Source organism: Rattus rattus, chromosome 10 (assembly GCF_011064425.1).
Source record: "Rattus rattus isolate New Zealand chromosome 10, Rrattus_CSIRO_v1, whole genome shotgun sequence".
NCBI lineage: Eukaryota > Metazoa > Chordata > Mammalia > Rodentia > Muridae > Rattus > Rattus rattus.
Window position 1 is genome coordinate 45,027,122 of NC_046163.1, and position 23,765 is coordinate 45,050,886.

At 38.2% G+C, this 23,765-nt stretch overlaps 1 protein-coding gene across 10 annotated transcripts in view; it reads right to left on the minus strand.

Moving 5' to 3' along the window:
• Nucleotides 1-23,765, minus strand: part of Pou2f1 (POU class 2 homeobox 1) — a 138,406-nt gene that overhangs the window by 58,397 nt on the left and 56,244 nt on the right. For 7 of the 10 annotated variants that reach the window (XM_032915326.1, XM_032915328.1, XM_032915325.1 and 4 more), the window contains 2 exons: nucleotides 14,400-14,438; nucleotides 11,256-11,321 (listed from right to left, as the gene is read on the minus strand). In XM_032915326.1, the coding sequence (XP_032771217.1) occupies nucleotides 11,256-11,321; nucleotides 14,400-14,427 (94 nt within the window). In that variant the 5' untranslated portion in view covers nucleotides 14,428-14,438. The remainder of the gene's footprint in view (nucleotides 1-11,255; nucleotides 11,322-14,399; nucleotides 14,439-23,765) is intronic. The other 3 variants (XR_004389324.1, XM_032915330.1, XM_032915329.1) reach the window with 1 other exon arrangement.

The following is a 23,765-nucleotide window of genomic DNA, read 5'->3' on the forward strand; positions in this document are numbered from 1 at the left end:
GACACTGGGACAAAGACGTAATCTGCCACAATCCCCAAGGCCAGACATAATCTTTAGGGGACATTTGTGGACAGAAGCAACACTAACAAGCCAGAAGATACAGAGGAAGGAGACTCAGCTCAGACAGTACAGTGCATGGGAAAGAAATGATGACCTCTACCACCTGCGGTACATTATATAACTTAGCACAGCTCTGAGCCTCAGGTCCACAAGGGGATCCGATTTCTGGGGCCACTCAGCTGCCATTCATTACTGTAGAGCCCCAAAACTTTATAGCTCTAGAGGTTTACTTGATATCCACAACTGCATGCTTCAAGCAAGTGATTACTACCTAGGTTTTCAAAGTATAGAGACAGGTCCACCACTGTTGGCTTCCCACACCACCAAACCAATTGGGATTATGAACTGCAAAGTTTCTAGAAGGTGGTACAACTTGCCCAGTTCACAGATTACAAAGCTAAGTATGGACCCTACGGAGGCACTGGTATGAAAGAAGGGAACTCTAGCAGATACTTTCCAGCCATAAGCCACACAGGACAAACCACCTGACCCACTCCCTCTACACATAATCAGTCAATTTTAGAGGACCTAGAACCACCACGTATGTATTACGCTCTTACCAGTATTTTTATGTCCTCGTATTCTAAATGTTTTATTTTATTTTGCACACTCTTCTAATAGCCTTTGTATGGTTTATTTCACTGCTGGCTAATCATTTTTCTTTTACTTAATTCCTTTCTTCCTTTGTCCCATGTTTCCATTTTCATCTCTTTACTATACTTTCAGTAGCATTTTTAATTTTGGGGATTTTTGTTGTTCATTTCTCATTTGATCTTTTCTATCTTCCCTGCCCGCAACATTCTTCTTCAATTCTTTTTTTCCCTTTACTCGACTTTCATTCCTTTCCTTACCTTAATCACTCATATTCCCATAGTTATCCTGAATAATGCTTAATACATGGGTTACAGGCTGGTGGGCTTAACTGAGTTTTAAGAGTATTTCTGTCTCTTACAATCTGATGATGTTGCTATTACAAGTTTGTTTACTCCTCACCAAATGATATTGGGGATTCATTCCTTAAGAGCAGGTTGTGCAGTCAGACTGTAGTAATAAAACCTGCAAATCACAACCCAGAAACACAAAAACTAGAAAAAAGCAGGGCAATATTACTCCCCTAAAAAAAAAAAAAAAAAAAAATCACAACTAACTCAATGACTGACTTCAAAGATAGTGAAATAAGCACAATTTCCAATGCTCACTAGTTAGATTGGTCAGTGACTTCAAGTAAGACACAATCAAGTCCAATTTCCAGAGAGTTGGCAACATAAAACCTCAACAAAACACTGGAGAAAGTCAGCAGCATGGGAAACGTTTCAGCTAAAAAAATCAAGACTGAGAAAAAAGAGGAAAAAAAAAACCCTCAACGAACCAATATTACCAGTAGACTCAACCAAGTAGAAGAAGACTAGGAGTGGAAGACGAGACTGAAGAAAACTACATTTAAACACCAATGTTGCATATGCATGTTCAAGGCAGGGGCTGGGGGAGGGGGACACAACAGACTGATGGACAGACAGACCCCACACAATAATCCAATAACCAACAACCCTGGGCAACTAGTAAGAAACCAAACTTAGAAGGAGGAACTGATGAGATTAAAAGTTAAAGACAGAGAATCTCATCTATAAAATTATAGCAGAAAATTTCTCAAATCAAGAGAAATAGGCACTCAAATGTAAGAGACATTGAGAACCTGAAACAGAAATAAAGAAATAGACCCCCACAACTTTTACAGTCAAATGTCTAAAATACAAAGCCGACAAACAGTATTTAAAAATTAAGTATGAAAATGAAAATGCTATAAAGTCAAAGACATCAGAATAATATCTGGCATCTTGTCAGCAACTTAAAACCCAGGGTAGGATGGAATGGCACAACTACTCAGAGTCAACGAACTGCAACTGAGACTGTCCCACAGAGCAATCTGTGTGTTAAGAGAAGGCAGAAGTGTAAGAGCATTTTAATTTAAGCATAAGCTAAGGCAGTTATGTCAACCAAGCCAGCACTGTAGAAGATACTTACAGGAATGTTGTACAGAGAAGGAAGAAAGATGCACAATAATCCAGAAAACCTGACTAGTGTGGAAGAAAGAAAAGGACCAACAATCCAACCAACTAGGAAAACAACTGATTAAATTAGTAAACATGTATCAGCCCTACATGTAAATGGTCTCAACTCAGCAACTGATTGGCTGATTGGATTACAAAACTAGACCAGACTAAGTGTTGTTGCCAAGAAACATACTTACTGGTACACTTAGATACAGATTGAGAGTTATAGGATGGAAGTCAACTAGTCAGGTAAATTTAAAAAAAAAAAAAAAAAAAAAGCTTGGTAGAGCTGTTCTGACAGCTGGTAAAGTGGACTTCAAACCACAATTACAGAAAAGGGCCATTACATGCTAGCTAAAGGAACATTCCACCAAGAAAATACAACAATTATAAACACACATGCATAGAGCATAATCAAATTTATCAAATAAACACTAATGGGTATAAAAGGGCTGATTGGCCCTGACAAAATAAATCTCGGTTACTTTAATATTCAATCCTCATCTTTAACTTATCCAATCGAAAAAGTTAAACTTTAGACTTAAACTACATCATAAATCAAATGGGTTTAGCAAATATATACAGAATATTCCTCCCAACAGTAGCCTTAGATCAAAAAGTAAGCCTTCCAATTTTCTGAGGAATGTACAGATTGATTTCCAGAGTGGTTGTACCCTACCAGTAATGGAGGAGACTGCAATCCCACCAGTAATGGAGGAGTGTTCCTTTTTCTCCATAGTCTCACCAGCATCTGTTGTCACCGGAGATGCTCCATCAGGCCCCAGGGGCACATGTTCTACTGTGCTCATAAGGGTCTTGCTTATAATACCCAGAAGCTGGAAACAATACGGATGTGCCACGACAGAAGAATGGCTACAGAAAATGCAGTTCCTTACACAATGGAATACTACTCAGCTATTAAGAACCAGAACATCCGTAGTTTTGCAGGCAAATAGATGGACTAGAAAATATCATCCTGAGTGAGGTAACTCAGACCCAAAAGGACATGCATGATAAGTACTCACTAGTAAGTGGATATTAGTACCCCTGCCCTCCCTCCAAATACAGTCCACAGAACTCAAAAAGGTTAATGAGCTGTAGAGCCCAACTGAAGACGCCTCAATCCCACTTGGGAGGGAGAAGAAAACAACCACAGGAGGGGGGAGGGAGGGACCTGGATGGGAAAGAGGGGAACATGATCAGGTATTGGGTGCGGGGGGACCAGGACTGAAGCCATGAGGGCCAGCAGAAAGAATGGAAACAGGCAACCTCAGGAGGTAGGAGGTGGAGGGACCCTCCAGAATGTAGCAGAGACCTGGGACCTGAGAGACTCTCAGGACTCAAAAGGAGGGAACTTAGATGAAATGCCCTACAGTGGGGAGAGGGAACTTGTAGAGCCCACCTCCAGCAGAAAGACAGGGCATCAAATGAGGGATGGGGTTGCCATCCCACAGTCAAAACTCTGACCTATAATTGTTCTTGTCTGAAAGAATTGCAGGGACAAAAATGGAGAAGATACTGAGGAAAAGGAGGTCCAGTGATAGGCCCAAATTGGGATCTAGCTTAAGGGGAGCCCCAAGGCCTGACACCATTACTGAGGCTATGGGGAGCTCACAAATAGGGGCCTATCATGCCCTCCAAAAGACCCAACAAGCAGCTGAAAGAGTCAGATGTAGGTATTTACACCCATCCAATGGACAGAAGCTGCTGACCCCTGTGGTTGAATTACTTTGAATCAGCTAGAAGAAGCTGAAGAGGAGGGAGATCCTATAAGAGGACCAGCAGTGTCAACTAATCTGGACCCTTGAGATCTCTCTGACACTGGGCCACCAACCAGGCAGCATATACCAGCTGATATGAAGCCCCCACACACATACAGCAGAGGACTCCTGGGTCTGGGTTCAGTGAGAGAAGATACACCTAACCCTTAAGAGACTGGAGGCCTCCAGGAGTGGGAGGTCTGGTGGGGAGGGGGTGGGGGGGCAGTGGGGAAAAAAGAAAATAATAAGAAAAAAAAAAGAGAGAAAAGTAAGCCTTAACAAATAAAAAGGTAATAATTTCTTATGTCTTACCTGATAAAACTGAAATAAAAGAACTAAGAGCAAGAAAAACTATGGAAACTGCAAGTACTGAAAAAATAAACTGCCTTTGAGACAAGATCTCTTGTTGCTCAGGTTTGTCCTGAAACTTGCTACATAGTTGAGGATGACCTCAAATTCCCTCTAGCCTTTACTTCTGAAGGGTCAGAATTACAGGCATGAGCCATGACATCTACTTATGAACAATGTCCTGTTTTTTGAGTGTGCAGCAGGTCATTGAAGAAATCAGGGAAGAAATTTAAAATCCGTCAACCAAAAGAAACCGGAAGCACGACTTTGTGGTAACCCAGTAACCATCACAAGATACTGTGAATGAATCATTTTTAGAGCAAAACTATTTCTTTATACATTATACTCCTCTTCTGGGTAGTCCCTGCTCAAAGAACCCCATCACGCCCCCAGCCCCTCACCATTACAAGTGTTCATGTGAGTACACTCTCCTTCTTTCTTATTTTACTCCTCACAAACTCCTCACACTGCCCCCTCCCCCAGCAATGGCTCATTAAATTTGACTTCCCGTTTCTACTACCAATGCTCTAGGCCAGGGTACTATATAATGGATTTAATTGAAAGAGCAGTGGAGTCTAGATTTTTGCTTCAAGCAAGATGCAAAGTGTAACATGGCTGGAAATTTCTTTTATATATATATATATATTTCTTTTATTCTTATTGGAAAAAACTGTGAAAAAAAATGCATGAAGCTAAGCTGTCCTTAAAGAGAGAAGGATAAAGTTACAGACAATCTCTGATAATTTATGCCTACAAATTTCATTAGTGTTCTACATGTTAATTAGTAATGAATAAAATGGACACTACTTTAAAATTCCGTTTGTTTAATTATCTCTTGTCAATAGGATGAGTTTCCTTCTCATTCATTTATTAAATAAGTATAATCACAATTCAGCCCATTAATTAATTAATTAGAGACAGGATCTCTCTGCAGCTCTGGCTGGCCTCAAAATCAGGGTTCTGTCTGCATCTTCCTTCCTAAGTGCTTTGTTAAAGGTGTGCACTACATCAGTGCCGCCATCTTCAAAGCTCCGTAATTATCACTTCTCTGCTTCTTGCTACAGCTGCACATGGACAAAAAGAAGCACAGCAAATTTCTCAGTATACAGTGGTTAGAAACTCTTAGAAAAAGTATGTTTCGAGTGACACCTATCAATTAAGCTCTAGAAGAAGGATTCTTTCTCTCACAGGTAGTCGACACCTGCTTTTAGACCAAAAGAACAGTTACCTATGCTGAACTCTGCTCTCAAGGCTCTTTGGAAGCTCTTCAACCACTTTCAATAACCCATAACCAGTGGTTCTCAACCGTCCTAATAATGCAACCCTTTAATACAGTTCCGCGTGTTGTGGTGACCTCAACCATAAAATTATTTTTGCTGCTATCATATAACTATAATTTCCTGTTATAATTCATAATGTAAATATTTTTAGAGACAGATTTGTCAAAGGGGTGGCGACCTAAAAGTTGAGAATCACTGCCATAGAATTTCCTACTATTTAAAGCATTACTATGAAAGCACACCAATAAAGAATAGTGTTGATGTTTCTATATTAGGGCTTATAAAAGTAACTTTTGCCAATGAAGAATGTGATCTACATAGCAAAATATACAATAACGTTATGCTAATATTAATAATGATAAAAGAAAAAAGAATACTAGAAATAGCTCCTACTAAACTCAAAGGGAAGATAGTCCAGAATCTGAAATCTGTAATGGCACTGGTTTGGTTTGCTGAGAATTTCATCTGGGGATGTTTCCAATAAGACTCAGGCTGAAGGCATCGAGTTCTCAAATTATTAAAGAACAGCAACTCTACCCACTAATGTTCTGGTCTTTTGGGATCATCTTCTTGATGTTAGAGAAAATGATGTCTCATCGTCTTTTGTGAATACAATTTTTACCTGCACTGCATAGCAGTTTCTGCTGAGCTCACACATTTCAGCCAGTAGGAAAGCATGTTTGGACTCAGATAGTAAATATCCCAGAAGCGTCAATAAGTCCATGAAACTGACCCAGATGAGCTTGACTCTTCCCTCCCCAAGCTTATATAAGCAGTGAAGACCACCAAGAGACACTCAGACAAACTACCTAGAAGAGCTAGTCTCCAACATGTCCAGCTGCCTACAAACTGTTACAGTAAACTCTATGCTTCCAGTTTTCAGGAGTCTCGCTCACACTGGAATGGGCTTTAGTGATACACCATCTTTGAGTCATTTATGCTTCTGCAAGTTTCCCTTTGCCTGCATTCCTGTAACTACCCTCAAACTTACTGGCTCACCAAGTGAGACTTGGTGTTATCTTTGTTTTGGTCTGTTGTTGGCTCCCTATCTGGATGAGTAGATCCTTTTTCTTATCTCCCTAGGGATAGGGTCACACAGCCACTAGCTACATCACTAATAAATAGTACAGAATGAAGAAATGATCGGCTATCAGGACTTAACAAAACTTTTGGGGTGGTATTTAATAAATGTACACTAGCTTACACAACTAAACCACTTTTGCTTTTTCATCATTTACTAAAAAGATTTTGCTACTGTAATAGGAGAACACATCTGAATAAAAATTATTAGTGAAAAAAAGACAGGATACAGAGCTGGAGAGATGACTCTGTTGGTTAAAAGCAATTGTTCTACAAGTGTGAGGCCCAAGCCGTATGTGTGCTTAAAACCCTAGCACTGAAGGTAGGGGCAGGAGACAGGAGAGTTTGCTGGACAGCCAACCTGGCCAAAACAATAAATTCAGTGAGAAACGTTTCTCATTGTAACAAGGGGGAAAGCAACAGAGGAAGAGACTTGATATCCTGCTCTGACCTTTACATGCACATGTATGAGAATCCTACCTGCACACTCGTGTGCATGCAACACACATGCAGCAAGATAGAGGATCAATTCCAACCAATTAAAAAGAGAGTTAACTGGCTACAAATCGAATGAACAAACACCCAACTGTCTTAAATATTCTAGTAAGCCAATATAGTAATAACAGCCGAGTTAAAGTCTCTAAAGAATGCAATTCTGTAAATTTGAGAATGACTAAATGCAGAAGATCTGGAAATCATACAACACACCGTAACTTTTTTTAAATAAAGGAGTCAGAGGTAATTAGCACAACTTTCTTTCACTTTATCTTAGCTTTTACTGCTTCTTCATACTGAAGGTAAAATGCTAACCATCATTATGCTTAAATTCAACCCATTCTTCAATGGGCAGCACTACCTCCTCTAATGTCTTTCGTAACACTTTCTTTTCACTGGAAATAAAATTTTCCTTATACTCAATTCTTATGAACCACATGCTTCTTAATGAGTAGTCTCAATGTTTGCTGCTTATCTTTTATCTATTTTTCTGTAAGATGAATTTGGCATCAGAATCACTATTCTCCTGCACTGCTGTATTCCCTGGGTGCAGTAGGCCCCTGCAGCTGGAGGCCAATGCAGCTTTCCTGTCTTCTTCCCAACTTCACCCGCAAAGCTCACCCTCCGTTTTGTGCTCTTCCATCCCATGCGCTTCCATCCCATGCGCTTCCGTCCCATGCGCTTCCGTCCCATGCGCTTCCGTCCCATGCGCTTCCATCCCATGCGCTTCCCTTGCTGCCACCCTTACTTTTCCTTGTCTCTAACTTCTCATGTGTGTGGTGCATGTGCATGTTTCTTCATGCGCATGGTGCATTGTACATGAGGTTGATGTTGGGAATCATACTTGATCGCTCTTCCTCCATGTTCACTGAGGCAAAATCTCTCAATCAGATTCAATGCTAAAAGATATTGGTAGCCTTGCTAACCAGCTTGCTTAGAGAACGCTCCACTACTGCCTTTCAAGGCTGGAATTTCAGGCAGGCCACTACATCCATCCAACATTCATGTGCGTTTCTTGAAATTCAAACTCTGGTCCCCCTCAACCCACTTGTTTTAATTTGTGCATTTTCTTCCTCAATGGTGGTTCATTTTATCTGACCTATTAGTGTATTTAAAAATTGTTAAAAGAAATAATCAACAGAGCAAACAGTCTACATACAGAATGGCAGAAATCTTTACATCACACTTTAGACAGAGGGCTAATGTTCAGAATTACAAAGAGCTGCAGAAGTCAAATATCAAGGAAAGAAAACTGCCAATCAACAAATGGGCAGATAAACTGAATAGTCACCTTAAAAAAAAAAAAAAAAAAGAAAAATGGCCAATAACTCTTTTTAACATCCTAGCCATCAGGGAAATGAGAATTTAAACTACTCTGAGCTAAGACCTCACCCTAGTGAGAATGGCTGTCATCAATAAGTCTGACAAATGTGGGAGAGGATGTGGTCACATCACTGTTGGAGGAGATGCAAATTAGTAGTCATTGTGGAAATCAGCCTGGAAATTTCTCAAACAATTAAAAATAGAAGTACTATATGATCCCACTATTTCAGTCCTGGACCCATACCAGAATTCCACAATCTAGTATAGAGACAGTTACACCCCTTGCTGCTTTAGTCACTAGAGCAACAAGTTGGAATCAGGTCTGTCAACAGATGAACGGCTACTGAAAACTTGACTCTGACATGGATTTTTTTTTTTTTTTTTTTTTAGTAGATTCTGCATAAAAATATATTAGATACTAAAGCATAAAGTTCAATGTGAAGGAAGCTTAATAGCTTCTGTTCTGAATGGATAATTTAACTGTATAGAAGTTCCTTGAGTTGTATAGTCTTTTGAATCTGGTTAATTTTGGTGTGTTGTATTTATTTCTTTGCAACTCCTCCCAAGCGCTGAGTGTAAAGCATGTACCACTATACTCCACTTAAAAAATAATTTACAAAGAAAAAAAAGAAGGAAGGCAGGCAGGCCATTTAATAACATTATGTTGCTTTTTATGCTTGATCTTGGATAACTCACCATAAACTATCCAGAACCAGTTTTGCTAACGTCTTGGCTCTTGGTGGACTGCTAGGCCTCTGAAGACTGTGAGACTCATCTGTTCATACCAAACCTAGTAAGACCATCTATACCAGTTTACACAGAAGACAGGTAACCGAACAAACCCAAATCACAGAGTTCCTGTGAACATAGAAAGATTGTCCAAAATGCACGGTAAGTTCTACCTGACCCTCACACCTCTCACTGCCCTTGAAATCTCATAAAGCAAACTTGTAGCTGTGGCCATTTTAGGAAACAGTGATCAACACAACAGTCTTCTGAACCTGTAAAGTTTTAGACTTTGGTTTTATATAATATCCAAGGTTCCTTCCTTTCTTTAAAATTTGGACTTTTTCACGGACTACAAAAAAAAAAAATCAGAATTAAATTACTAAACAAATGAAAAAGAGCAAACACTCTATAGTTCACTGTATTTTAAAATGACAACTGAAATAAGCATAACATGATCTAAATAAGCTATTCTTTATCATTATAGCACAAACGGTGACCTGCCTTTATTCCCTCTCTCCTTTTATACTTTAACTCCCTAGTCTTTGAAATAATATTTAACTGTCATATATGAATTTAAATGAAAAAGGGTAATATGCACAGCACTAAAGATTTTTTTAAAAACATAACAAAGGTTGAAATTAAATATTGTAGGCACTCAATAAATGGTAGAGAAATTGTGGTATTAAAGTAAATACTGATTTTCAAGGGGTCTGACATCATGCATATTTTCAACATTCTATAATCGAGTTTATTTCTTTTCCTTTAGAGAAATGTGTTAGGTACTCTCTACTCTTTAGATGTGGGAAGGCTATCCACGCTTCCCTTACCTCGTCATAGGTCTGACTGCCTAGTTACTCTCTGCAAACAAGTGCCACTCCTTCAGCAAGGCCATAAGTCAGTGATGAGATAAAGGGCCCAGACAGGTGGAAGAGATGCCATGGTGGCTGTGGCTGGCCTCATGGCCTCGACAAGACAAGCAGGGATGGACTGGCTATGCCAAGCTGAGAATGAACGCCTCCGTCTCCCATGAAGAAGTACCTATTTGTAAAAGATACTTCTGTGTTTTTCCAAATACAGAACAGTTTACAATGAGACAGGTATAGACACAGGACTTCTTCTACTCAGTCAACCCAATCTTCTACTGCAATTAAAAAGTTTCTATGATTAGGAGTAGTGGAAAACAAAATTTCAAGAGAGACTGTTCTTATTACCTCCCACAGATAAGACATATTTTGAAATGATAGAGTAAACCCATTCTGTAAGTAAAAAACCTAGTTTACCTTATAGACAATGGTGTTTTTATAACTCCTTGCCTGCAATTCCCTTAATTTTTTATTAGGGAATTAGTTTTAATTTTTGCCTCCACCAGAAACTGGGGAAATTTTTGTATCATTATCTGTCAGATGACAGTTAAATTGTCAAATGTCCTATGAACTGACTGACTTACAAGAATGGGCTGACTATATATATTTATAGATTTACCCTTCTGTCAAAGAGTTTCATTTTTTAAATTTATATGATACTTCGTTTTTCCCTTGATAAAAGGTTCGGGTTAAGTATACATTTTATTAAAATGAAATAAAAAGATGTATTAGACAAGTTTATAACTTCTTATACAATGGAGACTTCAGCATAATCTCTGTCCAATGCAGGGTAGACTACATCTCCTGTTCTGATTAAACCTATAACCAAGAAACCTAGTGACAGCTTCTGGCACACAGGACACTTTAATGCTTCACATATATATTCTCACTCAATACTCATGATGACCCATGAAATATACCTACTGAATAAATTAAGCCTTTTTTTTTTTTTCAAAAAGACTGAGAAAACTGCCTAAAGTCACACAGTTATTAGTAAGTGATAAATCCATAATCCAGACCTAGGACTATGTGTCCCAAAGGACCATTCCCATAACTACCTGTAGTTTCTCTGATGAATAGAAGCACTCCTCAGAGGAGTTAGGTAATGTTAAATATAATTCCAGTCCCTAGAAGTACTAAATTATACTTCACAAGCAGATACACAGATCTCTCTGTATTGTCTGTACATGTATCCAAGTTAAGTGAGCGCTCTCATTTCAGCTGTATGAGCAAATGTAAGAGGTGGAGAAGAGAGCGTTTTCTTACCTGTGCTGGCATCTCCACTCTCCATAGACGATTTATTGGTTTCTGACGGATTGTTCATTCTTGAGTCTGCAATAAGACAAAGATAGAGAAGGTGTTTAAAAAACTAGGGGTGAAGATGAAGAAAAGGAGGCAAAACTATGGCCAAGGCATGGGTTAACTAATGCTACAGTGGTTTATTTCAAGAAGCCCATGCACAGTACATGGCAGGCTACAATACTACAAACTGAGTACAAGGTTACCCGACAAATATTCGGGAGTTCCTAATTCATAAAGGAACTCATAAATAATTTATCTAATAAAATTTAAGATTCTTCTGAGAAAAATTTGAGGTGAAAAAGATTATATTACAGTCTGACATGCTAAAAATCAATTCCTTACAAGAAGCATATGTAATATATTTTAAAAATAAACTGGGAAGCTGGAAATATCTCAGAAAGAACTATTCTCAAGATGATTCTTTTTCTTTTTCTTTTTCTTTTCTTTTTCCTTTTTTTTCGGAGCTGGGGACCGAACCCAGGGCCTTGTGCTTGCTAGGCAAGCTCTCTACCACTGAGATAAATCCCCAACCCCAAGATGATTCTTTTTCTAAAAGCAAAGATATTAGTTAACTACAACTAAAACAAATTCACAGTTAATAATAATCTAACAGATGAAAAGAAACTTGTCTGAACACATATATTTGACTTCCTTAGCAGAACTAGAGCCAATATGGTGTTGTGCCAAACACACGCCTCATTGCAAACAAGCTAACAAAACGCACCAGAAGGCACAACAGGAATCTCTATAGTTCTAAAAGAGTCACACCTACTCACAAAGGAACCAGTTAACTTAGTTATTTCTTTCTACTGTATTAAATTGTCGTTTCCATAATAAAATGTTGTCAACCACTATTAGCAATTCCAGAAAAATGTAGGAAAGGAGACAAGAACGACTGTGCCCTACCACTTCTTCCTAAGGGTCAACAGAACAGACAAAATAGACATTTGGCTCTGCCTTTACTACAGACTTAATGCTTGTCATAAAACAAGCTTATTACCAAGTAAGTTCCACCTTCTCTCCCTTGTTAAGGACCATTAACTAAGTTACTGTAAGAGGATAAATCAAACCATCTGCAGAAAATGTTTAATTAAGAAGAAAGACAATCGTTGTAAGTCCCAATTGTACTGCCCATGGCTGCACTACCCACATGTATAAGAAATGAGAGAAAATATCAGAAACCTTTCATATTTATAACCTAGAAACTGGGCAGTTTGTTTTCTAGACACTGAACAATTATCTTCTCTAATACAGTAAATTTTTGTAACTGATACATGTCTTATGGGTTTTAGTTCATGTATGTTTGAGGTCATAAATGAGGTTGTTCTACAACTTCCTTCCTCACTGTCCAGAAAAACTTAAATACCACCCGAAAGCACAAAGGTCTGAAAGAACCAGGTGTACAACTTAGTAAAAATAAGCTTTCTGTATGACTTAACCAAAATCTTACAAAAGTTAACATATATCACAAAACTCAAACATATCACATGCTCAACGTTTTCTTTAAAAAAATTTATTTTTAAAAATCAGTGAACATGTATAAACAATTTCCTCACATACAGACACCCAGTAACCAAAAAGCCTAAGTCTGAACAAATCATTAGTCAGCCTTGCACAATTCAATGACTAATTCCACACTATAAATTTGAAAATCATGCCACAGGTATTTTACATGACCTTTCTAAGGACCTTTATTGAACTGTCAAGACCTTCAAAGCCAGTTTACAAAATTACTTCAAACACAAACAATACTTTTTTTATAAATAAATAAAATATGAATAGATAAAATTCTTATATAATGATGGAAAGTCTGTTTCGATGACAGTGTTAACTCTAAGTAGTTATATAATTTCTGATATTTTAAAATAAATGGTAAACAGTTCAAAAAGACATTTTCCTTTCATTTCTTGAATTTCAAACTTGGTAAGTTAAAAGAAAAAAATACAAGTAAATTATTTACTGATACTTTTGTTTATTAGTAATAAAAAAACAGAAGCCTGTGTCACTTAGCTGACCGAGTCTAATTTGCAGTCTATAAATTACTACTGGATTCAATTTCTAACTAACACCAGTTTGTTATTTGTATCAAGTACATCCTCGAGACAGTAGTTTTCACTCTGATGGACAAGTATTACTGAGTTTAGCCACGTTTCCTGTATAAGAATTCAGATATTTTAGATGTTATCAACTTACTTTTTCATTTACTGCTTTAATTTGCAGAATGGAAAACAACACACAGGAAACAGAATCGTTTGCTAAAGTTTTAAGCTTAAGATGGATACAATTCTTGTAGTTTATATCAGATGACTTTCCTAAAAAGGCTTTAGTCATTCTTCATGTAATCAGAGGAAAGTCCTCACAAAATATGGCCACGTTCGGCATCATCTATCTAAACCAAAACCCTTCAAACCATCTTAAGTCACCCAAAATGCTTCACTTACTCAAGCAGAACCTCTACCTTTCCAAAAGGCTCCCTATTTTGTAGGAAACTTACTATCAACAGGCTTTCAAAAATACTCAAAACTGCAATTTCCTAAGATAAAGCTGAATTTAAGAAATCAAAGTGACAAATTGTGAAAATGGCCAGTAACTTATAAAATCTGGAAACTGATCAACAGCCCAGTAGCCACCGTAATTTCTCACTATAGTAGTAGTTATGATTTTAATTCTGTACTATGATACTACCTTAATTTTTCATTTAGCATTTTTGGTTTTGTATGAGGTATTCTTATTGGATAGGCAAACTATTTTATTAGTATGTATCTATTATTTTGATACAGTATATATTATTTCTGATTTAAAATGTCTTTTAAACTACATACTCCTTCCTATAAAAATTTCCAAAAAGCAAAAATTTCCTCCATGCAAGGCAAATTCAAATACATTACTTGCTGAAAATACACTCTGAAGCAGAAGAGCTAGTCCTAAGGCGGGACCTACAGCAAACTCAAGCAGGCTCTTGCCTTGCAAATACTTCCCTCCTTCTCTGTTCAAGCCCTCCCCTCCCCCATGTTGGTTGCATATGTGATTGAGCATTTATGCATAATCAATCCCACACATGCTATTTCCATATTAACGCTGTAAGAAAAGAACTGTGTTGGTACCCACCTAGAACACAGTCACTGCAGTCCAGCATGGCTGTAAAATCTTCAGGAGGTGCAGACAGTCCAAAGCAAGAAGGAACAGGTAGCGTTTGGGGTGGGGAAAATACTACTATTTCTAACAAATCTGTACTGTGTTCTTAAGAGAACAAGGGTGGGAGGAGTGGAAAGTGGATTAACAAGAGAAGCAAACTACAACTTCAGTTACACCATAGCAATCTTCAACTGAATAAGGAAACTTCAGTTGCTCAGAGGAGTTTTAGTCTCTTCTACCAGCTAGGACTGACATTGTCAAGGCAACTGAAGCATGAAAAGTTCCCCTTTTTGTAATAAAATAGAAACAAAGATTGCAGCTGGCAGTTTCCATAATGAAGCTTAATCAGTATGCGTGTGATTAGGGCCTTATGCAAATCTCTCCTCGTTAGCACAGCAGCCAGCACTTTGAAGTCCAGGAACAATTCATTTACAGAATACACTGAAAGCACTCCCTGCATAATTTAAATGAATACATAAATATTTATCAGCACATTTGCATATTAATTGGCAGTGCATGAAGGGAAAAATTATCTCCTGAGTGCCAGCATAATAATTAGGAGGATAAAATGAGATTTCTTCCAATGGCTAGGCATCTTGGACCTAACTTGAGATAGTACCAGGGGAGAAGGAAGGGACAGGAGGCAGAGTTCTGTTAAAATGCCACTGAAATGACATGAACAAATTAGAAACAACTCCACAGACTTAAGCACCTTTAATCTTATTCCTGCTGGCAACAATGACTTCAGTAATAAGAGGATTTGCAAAAGGCTTTCTACACAATCCAAATAATCCCAAGGAAACAATTAGCAAGGTAGGAGCAGAACACAGGCTTGTCAAGATGGTGCTAGTCTACTGATAGGGAATTTTCCAGTTATTAACACACACTGTCAGGAGAAAGTCCTACTTAAAATAGGACAACCGCATAAACGCAGAAGCAGGGGAGAGTGTACAAAAGCATCTTTGAGAGCAGATATTCATTATATATGAATCTTTTTATACTACCAAATTAACAGAGACGATTAGCTGACTGTTGCCTATTATGCAACATACTCCCATCAAACTCAAGAGGAAGAGAGCTTGTTACTTAGAATATGAATCATCCCCAAATGGGCCAGGTAGCTGCAGAATAAGTATTGTCAAGCGATACCACTTAATGGACCTCTGCATGTGTGAGAAAGAAGTTCTCTACATATTGTCTTATTAAGCACATGTTTATTAAAGTTTAAAATTAAGTTGTAATATTTCAGATATTATTATAAAGAATTCAGGAAGTTAATACATACATTATTAAGTTATTAGGAATAAAGAAACGAAAGTACAGAAAACTAAAGCACTTTCTACTCAATGGCATATTAATAATTCAGGGTAGGATTTCAAACCAGATTTTACTGACATCAAGATCCAAGTTCTTGCAAGACCTGCACACCTTAAGGCTGAGTTCCACTTTCAGGGAACTAGAGGGTGGGGAGGAAGGAGAGAAGGTGAGAAAGAGAGGGAGGAAAGAGACTAAAGCAGAAACTAAAATGGCTTTAGTACTGAGGAAGGAGACTGATACTTGGTAGCAAAGACATCATATTTAAGATTAAGTGCATATAAGTAATACAGTAGCTGGAAGTAGGGCACCTCTCAGTAATAACCTGTTTTTACTTGTATTTACCTTCAAGCTAATGTCTGATTTTTAAAATGTTATGAAAAAAGATGTGTGTAATACATATACGTGTAATAAACAGGGTGTTACAGTCAGTATTTGTCCAGTGTTCTACCATACACCTTCACTGCAGCCTTGGTTCTGGACATACAGTATGAACCTATGTGTTGCACATGCCACCACACAGTGCCAGCCAACACCGCTTCAGGCACCTTAGTTCAGACTCAACATTACTGTGTTATAAAGTACAGTATGACGACTATACTGACAAAGGTTTCTGCTCTTACAAACACATACAGGACTTGGTGTTTTCCCATCATTATCAGCACATAAGAATCAAACTACAGCCTCTTTAGGGCTAAGGAGAGGGCTAGGCAGTTAACAGCACATGCTGCTCCTACGAAGGTGCCAGGTTCCTTTCCAAGAGCTCACATCATGTGGCTCCTAATTATCCACAAATCTAGTTCCAGATCAAATGCCCTTTTGGTCTTCTGGTCTTCTCGGGCACCTGTACACACATGGTGTACATAAATGTATGTAAGCACACACACATACACATTAAAAGAAACAAACCTATGTCTCTGGACTGTATTAAGAAATGTTTGATTTTTAAGAATGGCTGTGTGACTTGATGATCTGAGTTTCATTAAAAAAATTATTAAATGAATCTTAGTTTGGCATTAGGACATTATTTCCAATAATGGCTAAAATGGGCCTAAACTTACTCCTGCCATTTTCCACGATGTAAAAGTGAGAAGTGGTATTCTCAACACTGATGACTGGAAAAATAAAAATATCAATCAATCCTTAAAGTTGTTAAAAAGGCACTATACTTTGCAGCATCAAATATTTAGCTAAGATGTTTATGCAAAATAAACAAGCAGGTCCATCTTATTAGTGTGCAAATTTATATTAGTCTTTAAATTTAACATGGTAAAATATATATACCAAGAAAATATTCTAAAGTAACATTATTATTTATTATTAGTCAATATTTGACTTGCACACCTGTTTTATGCATTTATAAATGTATGGTTGCCTAAAAATTTCTCAGGCACAATGGATCTGACCTGGTGCAGAAACAGGAATAAGAGACCACAGATGCCAGAAGAACATAGAGTCATCAGATAAACAGCACATCTTTAAAAATATCAATTTTATAATACCCTTTGTATTAAAATAAGCAAGAATATGGTATAGGATGCTAATTCCAAATGGATATTAAAACACATGTGTTAGATTAGACAAGATCTACTTGGTAGGAAAAGATTAGAAGCAATGATGAAATGGACTTAAACCTACTCCTGCCATTTCATATGACATACTTATGTGAAGTACTTATTTGACTAGAATATACTTGTTATTAATAAAATGGTTCATTCCCTCCACTTCTGCATTCATAAAATTTGTTTTCCCTTATAGAATACCTCTGTAATTTGCCTTTAAAAAAATCCTCTATACAATAACATCTTTAAGATAACCTTTTTCTTTGCTAATTTGGTGTTTTCTATTCAAGCAAGCAAGAACTGGAGCTACAGATAAGCAATCATTGCTGGCTGTACCTATGCAGTGTAAGTATCATTTGCCTTAGGCCAAGATAGTCCCAAGTTGCCTCTGTAGGGAAGGAAGGTCATAGCTTGCCAAGGTGGACCTTATTCCTTTCTACTGCAAATCTTACCTAGGTAGGTAACTGGGCTACAGTGGAAAGGGCAATAAAAAAGCAGCCCTTTCGGACATTCTTGAAATAAACACTTTAAACAACAGGTTTAAACAGTCTTAAGAATGTTCAGACTTCTATAAATAGTAGCAAAGAATGAGAGGCAACGTCCTCTTATACTCATTCAGAGATAAATGTGCATACTATTTGGTCCTCTGAAATATCAACAAAGAACTCCTAAGTTTAAAACTAGATCAAAAAGAACACCTAAAAAAAAATCTGTAAGATCAGCATGAATGAGTTAATTCAATCATATCTCTTTTAATACCTAGGTTAGGATTTGATCAGTGGACTATAAACAGTCTTACAGAGAAGGCCAATAAATACTTCAGATACGAGATGGGTGAACAGATGTATGGAAAGGACAGAAAAAAGTATTTATTATACGATAGCATAACATGGAGCTGAAAAGGGTAACATTCAAATTATACATTTCAAAATTATGCCTGTGGTGGTTTTAATGAGAATGAGCTTTATGTTTGAGCATTTAATCCCCATTTAGTGAAACAGTTTGGGAAGGATTAGGAGGTGTGGTGTTTTGGAGTTTGAATGTGAAAGGTCTCTCCTAAGATTATGTGTTTGAATACTTCGACTCCAGCTGGTAGCACTATTTGGAAAGGCTATGAAACATTTGGGATGGTGGAGCATGGCTAGAAGTGTCACTGCGGGAGGCTTCAAGGTTTTACAGTCAACCCTATGTCTTGTTCTTGCTCTGCATCCTGACTGCTGGGCAACTGCAAATTCCTGACATCATGCCTGCCTTGCCAGAGATGTGCTATACCCACCCTCCTCCCAAGTCAGAGCACCACATTCAGAAATAGAAAGGAAATTAGTACAATACTCAGTTTCTTTTTTTTTCCCTAAAAGAAGAACTTTCATAATTTAAAATTTATGTTCAGCATGATCACAAAGTAACTTTATGTCTAAGAGCAAAGTTTTAGTCTAGTTTAAGTGTTATCAGAAAAGAAATTAAAAGGAAAAATAACCAAATTATAATTTATATTTTAAACAACCTCTGTCTGGTGTGAGTGAACTAAGGTTATGCTGTATTCTTCCTGACCAATTCATGTATGGCCAACTGTTCGTGTTCTAGGGAAACTATCAATAGCAGAGAGCTTCTACCAACAAGAAACCTACTTCTTTTTTCAAATTAAAAACAGTAGAGGAATCAAATGAAACAAAGGTAGAGCCAATCTGATCAGTTTAACACTTGTCATAAAAATAATGATCTCTCTCTCTCTGTGTCTGCCTTTCATAATTCAGCCCAAGAACAAGGTAGGTATCAGAAAACTGGTTATATAAGGAAGGTTATAGCTAATAAACTGAGCTAGATTTATTGGTGTTGAAAAGAGAATTTAAATCCTGTAAACAAAGGAACAAAGCAAAGTAAACTATAAAATACTATCTAAGAATTAAGAGTCCAGAGAGATGGCTCAATAGTTAAGAACTGGTCATCTTGCATAAGACCCAGGTTCAGTTCTCAGCACTCACACAGCAGCTTACAACCACCTAGAGCTCCAGTTCCTGGGGATCCAATGCCCTTTTCTGGCTTTCATAGGTACCAGACATGCACATGGTGCACACGTATAATGCAGGCAGACCCACTCATACGCATAAAAATAAATCTTAAAACATAGACATAAAAATAAGTATAACTTTAATATTCTCTCCTTCCTTCCTTCTCTCCCTTCCTCTGACGCTGTCCTTTTTAGGCACTTGGAACAGCAACGAAGACATATGCCATCAGACAATAGTTTCTTCATGTCACTACCATCTAAAAAGAATCTAGGGCATCAAATAAACTAGTTGAAATGTTTTTAAACTTCAAGAAAGACTCTGGGGTTGCAGCCCAATGGCGGAATGCTTGCCTAACATAAAGGCCTGCACTAGGAAGAGTAAAAATGAGATGCAAACAGATTCTTCGCCAAATTTTATGTAATTTAGACAACCTAAATAAAAATGACAAAGAATGAGGGGTTGGAGAGATGGCTCAGTGGATAAGAGCCCTGGCTGCTCTTCCAGAGAACCCAGGCTCAATTCCCAGAAATCATGCAATGAATGGTTCACAGCCATCCATAACTCCAGCTCTGGAGACCCAACACTGTCCTCTGCAAAGCAAGGTGCACACACATATGTGCAGGCAAAATCCCATACACTGAAGCAAGAATAATGAATGAAATATATCTACTATTAATAAGACTTCATGAATACAGTCATACGCTGGTGGATTTTATGCCAGTGTAGCTTTGCTTTTCTAAACTCTCAAAAATGCCTAATCATAGGAACATAAAGATTAATAGAAGCCTAGAGTTATGAAAGAGTGAGTACTTACAATCATTTACACAGCACTCTGATGGGCATCTGAGTATCTTGTGGAAGGGAAGTCCACATTGGATCCTCTGAATTTTATTAATCAAAGTTCAAATTTAAGCTCAGACCTAAGTATGAGTCTCAGCTTTCCACGTTTGTGCCATCATTTATTGTCTGAAGAAAAACTTACTAAAAACATAACATTATGACCCCAGAGTCTACTACATGTTAGAAACTCATACATTTTTATTTTAGATGCACTGTCACATTATTTAAAAAATACCATTTATGGGGTTGGGGATTTGGCTCAGTGGTAGAGTGCTTGCCTAGGAAGCGCAAGGCCCTGGGTTCGGTCCCCAGCTCCGAAAAAAAAAATTAAAAAAAAAAAAACCATTTATTGGCACTATAATGTGCTATCTCAAACTGTCCTGTTTATGAAACGGACTCATTGAATACATCAGCATTTTCAGGATTGTGTGGCCTTGTCAACCCAGCCAGACCAACGTGCAAGTAAGCATCTAGGAGACCTGCAGTTGGCACTGACCTTAGCATTGCCTACTCCTGTGTAGGTGACTGCAAGTGAGGGAAAGTGGAACTGCCACTGACCATGGTAACTGGATCACTGACACAGTGATAAATCTAGGATGCTTTGATGAATCAGATTGTGAAGAACCCTAACAACACAGTTTTTTTTTCTTTAAAACAAGCAAAAAAAAAAAAAACCTAATCAAACCAAATCAATCAAACAAAAACCACCCCAAATGTGTGATAGGGCATAGGTTTAATAATGCTATTAGAAGCACTGGTCCCTCATGGTAGTGAATGATACAAACAGGTCTAATGTCCAAGGAGAATAAATACAAAGGGGAGGCTAAAAGTCTCCTTCTACCCAGAGGAGGTGTGCTCTATGGTTCTGACAAAGATGAAGCAGACTGGAGAAGTCTATGTTGGAATGACTGTTAGCAACGCTATGCTCATAGTGCCAGCTTACTTTAATGACTCTCAGAGGTGGGCAACAAAAGATGTAGATGCTGGGCTCAATGTACTTAGAATTAACAACTAACCAACTACTACTGCTACTGCTTATGGCTTAGATAGGAAGGTTGGATTTGAAAGAAATATGCTGATTTTTTTATTTAGGAGGTGATTATTTTTGATGTGTCAGTCCTCACTTTTTGAGGTCTAATTTACAGCTAGAAGCACCCACACGGGTAGAGAACACAGACAACTAGACGGTCAACCATTTTATTGCCTATTTAAATGCAAACACGGGCTAAGGTGTGGCTCAGTTGGTGGAGTGCTTGCCTAACATGCAGGAAGGCCTGAGTTTGAGCCGCAGCATCACCCAAGCCAGGTATGATGGACATAGGTATAATCCTGCCACTCAGAAGGCAAGAGTTCAAGGCCTTCCTTAGTTACATACATAGTGAATTCAAGGCCAGCCTTGTCTAGAGAGTGTGACTCTGTCTCAAATAGAAAAATAAATGCAACACAAGAACATCAGTGAAAACAAGAGAAGTCTATGTACTGCTGGCAAACAGGCATGTACCCTCTTCTCCAGGACCTAAGCTGGGAATGAGACTGATTCTCTCTTTGAGGAACTGACTTCATTAACTCTATTACCCTTACCATTACCTTTGCTCAATTTGAAGAATTTGCTCAAATTGAATGCTGACCTATTTCTGTGGCCCTCTGGACTGTGGCCCTCTGGACTCTGTAGAAAAGCCCCTTTGAAACGCCAAACTAGACAAGTCACAGATCCATGATACAGTCTGGGTGGTTGGTTCTAGCAGAACCCCAGGATTCAGAAGGTTCTATGAGACTTCTTCAATGGAAAAGACCTGAATCTGGGCACTAGCCCTGATGAAGCTGTTGTTTACAGTGCAGCTGTCCAGGAGCTGTCTGAGACAACTCCATCTCGAGACAACGCTCAGGATTTGCTCTTCTTGGATGTCACTCCTCTTCTCCTCGGTACTGAAACTGCTGGTGGAGTCATGACTGTCCACATCAAGCATAATATTATCATTTCTACCAACTAGACACAGATCTTCATTTACTACCTGCTCTTACTTACAACCTGCAGGTATGCTCATTATGGCATATGAAGTGTAAAAGAACCATGACCAACAACAACGTACATGGAAAAATTTGAACTCATAGGCCTACCTTCTGTACCCCCTGATATTTCTTAGACTGAAGTCACTTTTGACATTGATGCCACCGGCACCCTCAATGTTTCTAATGTAGACAAGAGCGCAAAGGAGAACAGGATCACCATCAACAATCACCAGGGCCTATTGAGTAAGAGAGATAATGCATGAATGGTCCAGGAAACGTGGGAGTACAAGCTTGAAGAAAGAGAGATACATTATTACCAAAGAACTCACTGGAATTCTATGCTTTCAATATGACAGCAAAAGTTGAAGATGAGAATCTTCCAAGCAAGATCAATGATGAGGACAAATAAAAGATTCCTGACAAGTGTAATAAAACCATCAGTCTTCCGGATAAGAATCAGACTGCAAAGAAGAAGCGGCTGAACAGCAGGAGAAGGAACTGGACACAGTGTGCGACTCACCATCACCCATCATTCCAAGCTGTAACGGAGGGTTAGCTGCGTGCCAGGAGGAATGCCTGGGGCTCCCTAAGTCGGGGAGCTTTTCCCTCTGTGGCACTTCTTCAGGGTCCATCATGGAACAAGTTAAGTCAGTTCAAGAGGAGACGTAGCATTCCACAGAAAGATACAAAGGACCCAAATTTATCAAGTTCTGTGGCAGTTTTAAAGTTAGAGCTACTATAGTAAGTTTTTGGGTTTCCTCTATACTCTACCACCATGGAACACAGGGAGACGTATAAAGCAATGCCTTAAATACAACTATTTGAAATGAGGACCATAGGTAGGTCGGGGAGAAAATGCTGAATGAAACACTATCTGCTATGGAATGATCCTATTTCTGCCAGTGAACAGGACCTAACTTTAGAAATAGGGCTTTTAAAAATGATGTTAACATGAAATGATTTGGTTGGAGATGTGGTTCAGGATGAACTTAGTACTGTACTAAAACCAACCAAATAAGATGAAGTCATTAGTGTTTCTAGTAATAAGGGGAAATCTGAACAAAGACAACACAGAAGGGAGGTAAGAGACACGGACAGATTCTTTCTCACAGCCCTCAGAAGAAACCAACCCTGCTAGTACCTTATGTTGGACTTACGGCTCTGGAGCAGTAGTTCTCAACCTGTGGGTCATGACCCCTTTGGCAAGCTTCTAGTTCTAAAAAAATATTAACATTATAATCCATAACAGTAGCAAAATTAGTTATGAAGTAGCAACAAAAATAATGTTATGGTTGGGGGGGGGTCACCACAACATGAGGAACTGTACTAAAGAGTCCTAGTCAAGACGGTTGAGAGCCAATGCCCTAGAGCTAAGAGGCAGTAAGTCCCTACTGCAGCTGTGCTGTTCTGTTGTGGCATCCTTAGGAATTCATATGGCTTGTAAACTTAAGCCTGCCCGTGTAAGAAAGGGAGAGTGTATCCAAGGGTGTTCAAGTGAGAATGTTATTTTAAAATAACCAGGACTTATAAAAATAATTTGGGTATTATTATAATCTCTTGATAACCATTCAATAAATGCTACTGTCAAAATCCTTCTAATGCAT